This window comes from Etheostoma spectabile, chromosome 5 (assembly GCF_008692095.1).
Source record: "Etheostoma spectabile isolate EspeVRDwgs_2016 chromosome 5, UIUC_Espe_1.0, whole genome shotgun sequence".
Classification (NCBI taxonomy): domain Eukaryota; kingdom Metazoa; phylum Chordata; class Actinopteri; order Perciformes; family Percidae; genus Etheostoma; species Etheostoma spectabile.
In genome coordinates, this window is record NC_045737.1 from 10,364,810 (window position 1) to 10,370,914 (window position 6,105).

At 43.2% G+C, this 6,105-nt stretch overlaps 1 protein-coding gene across 1 annotated transcript in view; it reads left to right on the forward strand.

Annotated features, from left to right (window-relative positions):
• The window catches only part of inpp5l (inositol polyphosphate-5-phosphatase L), a gene marked incomplete in the record, with an annotated part of 67,508 nt that overhangs the window by 33,956 nt on the left and 27,447 nt on the right, over window positions 1–6,105 (forward strand). The window contains 3 exon segments of the mRNA XM_032516332.1: window positions 3,070–3,133; window positions 3,772–3,875; window positions 4,715–4,767. Of these exon segments, the coding sequence (XP_032372223.1) occupies window positions 3,070–3,133; window positions 3,772–3,875; window positions 4,715–4,767 (221 nt within the window).

The window sequence follows — 6,105 nt, forward strand, 5'->3', positions numbered from 1 at the left end:
CATGTCTCTCGTTGTGCCCCAGGTTTCTGTCTTTTATAGTGCTCGTGGTGTCTTTTTTACGTGACCCGTTCATATAGTCTCGCAGTTGTGACAAAAATGTGTGAAGTCTCAGCATCTTATTCAGTTGTGTGGGGGGTGTGTGTGTGTGTGTGGGTGTGTCCTCTGTGTGTGTGTGTATGTGCGTGTCTCTGTGTGTCTGTGTGTGTGTAGAGGTTGGTGTTAGGTGTGTGTATGTGTTAGGTTTGGTGTGTGTCTGTGCGTGTGTGTTTGTTGTTTGTGTGTGTGTTTAGGTGTGGTGTGTGTGTGGTGTGGGTGGTGTGTTGTGTGTAGGTAGTGTATGTGTGTAGGTGTATGTGTGTCTCTGTCTCTGTGTGTGTGTAGGGGTGTGTGTTTAGGTGTGTGTATGTTGTAGGTGTGGTGTCTCTGTGTGTGTGTGTGTGTGTGTGTGTTTGTGTGTGTGTGTGTGTGTGTGTCTCTGTGTGTGTGTGTGTGTGTGTAGTGTGTGTGTTCTCTGTGCGTGTGTGTTTAGGTGTGTGTGTGTGTGTGTGTGTGTGTGTGTGGTAGGTATGGTATGGTGTAGGTGTATGTGTGTCTCTGTCTCTGTGTGTGTTTAGAGGTGTGTGTTTTAGGTATGTGTTTTTATGTGTGTAGGTGTATGTGTGTCTGTCTCTGTGTGTGTGTAGAGGTGTGTGTTTAGGTGTGTGTGTCTCTGTGTGTGTGTGTGTGTGTAGGTGTGTGTGTCTCTGTGTGTTTAGGTGTGTTGCACAGCGCTCCGTCACGCCCCGGGCCCTCTGAGTGCCGGCTGATTTGTCTTCGGCCCCCGGCCGCGGCGGCGCTGGCAGACAGCCGGCCGGCTGCTTAATACCTTTTAGATTGTTTTAATTTTCTGTCTTTATTGATCTCCCGGGCGTGATTAATCAGATCAGTGGAGCAGGCAGTTAGTGCATTAAAAATTGTCAGCCCGTGTCAGGGATGATTGGGTGCTGGAGTGTGTGTGTGTGCTGAGGAGGGCGGCGTGGTGGCCGCGTGGCGCCGTCACCGCTTCACTTTCACCGTCTCTGTTCTTTAAAGTTGCATGTGTCTTTACGAGAGTAACGAAATCTACTCTGTCGCGCCGGATCGTTCAATACGAGGCTCAGAATGTAGCTCGCAAGATGGAGGAATGAACAATTCAGTTTGTCATTGCAGAGGTTGAGTTGAGATCATTCTGATGTGAAGGGGTTTATTGCCTAAATTGATCAGACCGAGCTCGGGTGTTCCGTTTCTAAAAAGCTTAAATATTATAGTTTGATGAAGTTTAATGCCGTTAACAAAAAGAGCTGCGACTAATATTTTCATTATTTGTTTTGTCCAAAAACCCAAAGATATTCAGTTTAGTGTGACGTAAAACAGAGAAGGAAATCTCCATATCTGAGCAACTGAACACTTCATTTTTCTGCCATTTTTGCATGAAAAATGACTTCATTTATTATCGAAATAGTTGCGATGATTTTTCTTTGGATCAGACTAATAGCTGCAGCTCTGTGTACCGACACAGACGCTTTAGCCGGACTAAAGATGTCAAAACTTTAACCGATTTTCTCGTGTTCTTTCTGCAACTAAAGGTGTCAGCAACAACTTTTAAAAGTGTAATTACAGCGTGAATTTCTTAGATCTGCACGTTTGTGATCTTTGTCGTTAACCTGAATCCAGTTTTACATATTACACCTTCTATAGGGATCCAACTAACGATTATTTTCATTATAAATTAATCCGATGATTATTTTCTCAATGAATGGATGAGTTGTTTGGTCTCTAAAATGTCAAAAAAAATTTAAAAAATGTGGATCAGAGTTTTCCCAAAAAGCCCAAGATGACGTCCTCAGATGTCTTGATTTGTCCACAACTTAAATATATTCGGTTTACTGTCCCAGAGAGGAGACTAGAAACTAGAAGATATTCACATTTAACACGCTGCAAAACTGTAAAGAATAACTCAAAGCGTAACTTTTTTATCTTAATGAACTTCCGTTATATTCAGGCCGTTGCCAAATGAGTTGCTACTAAGCTGATTAAAGGGCCCATGGCATGAAAATGTCACTTTATGAGGTTTTTTTTAACATTAATATGAGTCTCAGTATTAGGGGACCACTAAGGTCTATATAAAGAGACTTCAGATACAGTATTAGGGGACCACTAAGGTCTATATAAAGAGACTTCAGATACAGTATTAGGGGACCACTAAGGTCTATATAAAGAGACTTCAGATACAGTATTAGGGACCACTAAGGCCTATATAAAAGAGACTTCAGATACAGGATTAGGGGACCACTAAGGCCTATATAAAAGAGACTTCAGATACAGGATTAGGGGACCACTAAGGCCTATATAAAAGAGACTTCAGATACAGGATTAGGGACCACTAAGGTCTATATAAAAGAGACTTCAGATACAGTATTAGGGGACCTCTAAGGTCTATATAAAAGAGACTTCAGATACAGTATTAGGGGACCACTAAGGTCTATGTGTGTGTGTGTGTGTGTGTGTGTGTGTGTGTGTGTGTGTGTGTGTGTGTGTGTGTGTGTTGTGGACATGAAAGACTTGTATGCAGGGAACAAAATTAGCACCATTTATCTGCCAAATGCTGGTAAAAAATGCAAGTGGCTGGTAGATTAGCTTCACTCACCAGCCAAAAAAGACAACTGTAATCTACTGGCTGGTAAAATTTGGCTGCTGGACAAACAAGTTAATTTTGCTCCCAACTTTTATCATGTGGACATGCCAACAGTTTTTATTGTCAGTACTTAGAATTCCTTATTGGACTGACAGAAACTACACACAGAAACTAGAGCATTCATTCATTCATATTTATTATACAGGAAAGTTAAAAAGTAATATTACATTACAATGTTAAACGGGCCTGACTCAGTTTAAAACTGGTTTGCAGCAGGTTCCTTTAATAGATTATCATCTTTGCAGCTGTAAACTTCTCTTCATCAGACATGTTGTGACACTGTTCTTTATTTCTCTCTCTCTCTCTCTCTCTCTCTCTCTCTCTCTCTCTCTCTCTCTCTCTCTCTCTCTCTGCAGGCTTTGGGGAGCATGTACTTCATCAACAAGTCCCTGAAAAACATCTATCAGTATGATTTTAATGGTGAAAACCTTTTACTCCTCATGTTTGCATTGATTTTTGTTCTTTTATTTTTGAGTTTTTTATATCTCAGGTGATGTATTCATTTAGCTTTTTCCCTTTTTGGAGGAAAACCAAAACATAAACCACTCCTCTTGCATTCTGATTGTTTTGATAATGGCTCATAAACGGCTCAATCCTTCAATGAAATGAGAGGAACATTGCACGTGATTGGCAAGATTCCTGTCTGGAATCCAGCAGCAATTTCAGGACATTTCTCCATGTGTGTGTGAGGACAGTTCGATGTCCCGCCTCCTCCTCGCCAGATATTTGCAAAAGAAGCTGAATTTAAAGTAGCGCTGTAATTTATTTATTTTCCTGCTGCTGCATAGTCCAGTCACGTTAGACGTGAAAAAGCTCCTAAAAAAGCTTATGGAAGAACCATAAACATCCCGCAGCTGCCACCCGCCGCGCGGCCTCAAACCGATTGTTGTTCGGCAAACACGCGGCTAATGGCTCGCCTATAGATCCCCTCATCACGCATGCCGCTCTGATGAGGTTAACACCAGTTTATTGATCGCTGTTTGCATGTTTTCTCACTCTTTTACATGTCACACTCCCCCCCCTCCCCCCCACTCCCCCCACGTCTCTCTCCCTCACAGTTAAGGATTTTAAGGTGGTGTCGGGACAGAAGAAGCACATGGGCTCTCTGGACGGGGTCGCCACTGTGGAGAAAGAAAAATTCCCGAAGAATTTCTGGCCCGACGTGCGTAACCATGCCAACAACACACACCTCAAGAACGTGAAACACAATGTTGTGTATTTTATAAAAAAAAAAATGCAAGTGGGCAAAGTGAAAAGGTTTAGGTTATAAAAATTGGAACATTAAGCAATGGAAACACATCCCTGCGGAAGACAATATTGATGGTGTGTGTGTGTGTGTGTGTGTGTGTGTGTTTCTTCTGTCTCTGGTTTGTGTGTATCCGTGTGGTGGTGTGTCATTGTGTGGGTGCTCTGTCAGGTGTGTGCGTGGCATGCCTGTCCTGAAGTGTATGCCCGGTTGTGTGGTCTCTGTGTTTGTGTGTGTTTGTGTGTGTGTTTGTGCGTGTGCGTTGCGTGTGCGTCTCTGTCTATGTTGGTGCGTTCTGCCGTGTCTGAAAGTGTAATGCCTTGTGTGTGTGTGTGTTGTGGTGTGTGTTGTGTGTCCGTCGTGTGTGGTTGTGTGTGGTGTCTTTCTCGGGTCTTCTTCTTTCTGTTTTTATTTTGTGTGTGTCCTCTGTGTACTCGGTCTCTGGTGTGTCGCTTCATTGTGTGCGTGCGGCCTTTGCCTGGCGGGTATCCTGTGTGTGTGTGGGTGTGTGTGTGTTTGTTTGGTGTTTGGGTGTGTGTGTGTTTGTGTGTTTGGTGGGTGTGTTTGTGTGTGTTAGGAGGGGTACGTGAGGGCCAAAGGGAGATGTTGGGACAAATGAGTCTTTTGGGGCTGTCTGGCGCGCTGACAGGGAGATGAGACAAATTATGTGAAAGAATCAATGATTATCAGTTTGTCTCTTCGAAGACACGGCTCGCTGCTGTTTACTGACTCGCTCTCATCTGTCTCTGTTGCAGTTCAAGTGGTCCAGGAAGGGCTTCATGAGGACCCGCTGGATCATACACAACCAGTACGCACCACACACACTTCATAATTATGTTATTTCACTCATGAAATATTAATGAAAGAGACACAATCAACTGCCTTTTGCACATGTGTTTTACATTCTGCACTCAACCTTTTCAGCCTCCTTTTTCCATGCTAAACAGCTATTTTAGTTATATATTTGTTTCTGTTTCGGTATTTATTGTTGTTGTTTTTTTAATGTTAGATGTGTGTGTTTGTTTATGCATGCACCAAATCCCAAGGCAAATCCCACCTAAGCGTAACTTACAAAGGCTATGAAGGTTTTTCTGATGATTCTGATGCCGTTTCTAATCCTCTTTCAAACCAATGTACAAATCTAAACCAAAGTCTTTTATAGTGACATCAAAGGGTTATTTTCATTCAACCCTATTTTCCATGTTTTTGTGTCTAAGTGACTGATGGGAACAACAATCTTTGAAATTGGTCCAGTATTAAGGAACATCGCTGTCGTTGGCAGCGGCAAAACAAGTACGATGTAAGTTATTAGGGTGATTGCGCAGCTTGTATTTACGTTCACAAAAGTGCTCTTTTTGCCGCTGAGAGGCTCAGATTAATATTCATAGTGTCTGACAACATTATGGAAAGGATTTCTAAGGAGGTCGACCTTTCTGATCCTTTTTTTTAACATAAAACCATCCACGAAATTGCATTCCCTAAACCCACCAGACTCCATGTAAATAAACAGTAATTTAAGCATCGTAAAATACATTTAATTCAAAGTCGACAGAAACAAAAATGAAACTATGAAAAGCTGTTTTGGGTTATGTTTCCACTTTTTCAATCATCACAACTGTAGTTTTTGTTGAAATAAACACATAGTTTACCGATTTACATGTGAAAATATGTTGGCCCACACCTCCCTGTAAGACCAGCACGCCCACAATGCACCTGAACACACCTCCCTCTAAGCTACGACCAGCACTCCCTAGATGCACCTAACACACCTCCCTCTAACGACCAAGCCGGGGGCCCAACAATGCACCTGAACACACCCCCTGTAAGACACGAACCACGCCCAGAATTGCACCCTGAACACCCTCCCTCTAAACCAGCACGCCCAGAATGTCACCGAACGACACCTCCCCTAAGACCAGCACCCAATAATGCACCTGAACACCATCTCCCCTCTAAGACCAGCACGCACAAATGCACCTGAACACCCTCCCTGTAAGACCAGCACTGCCAGAATGCACCTGAACACACCTCCCTGTAAGACAGCACAGCAGAATGCACCTGAACACATCTCCCTCTAAGCCAGCATGCCCAACAATGCACCTGAACACACCTCCCTGTAAGAACCAGCACGCCCACAATGCAACCT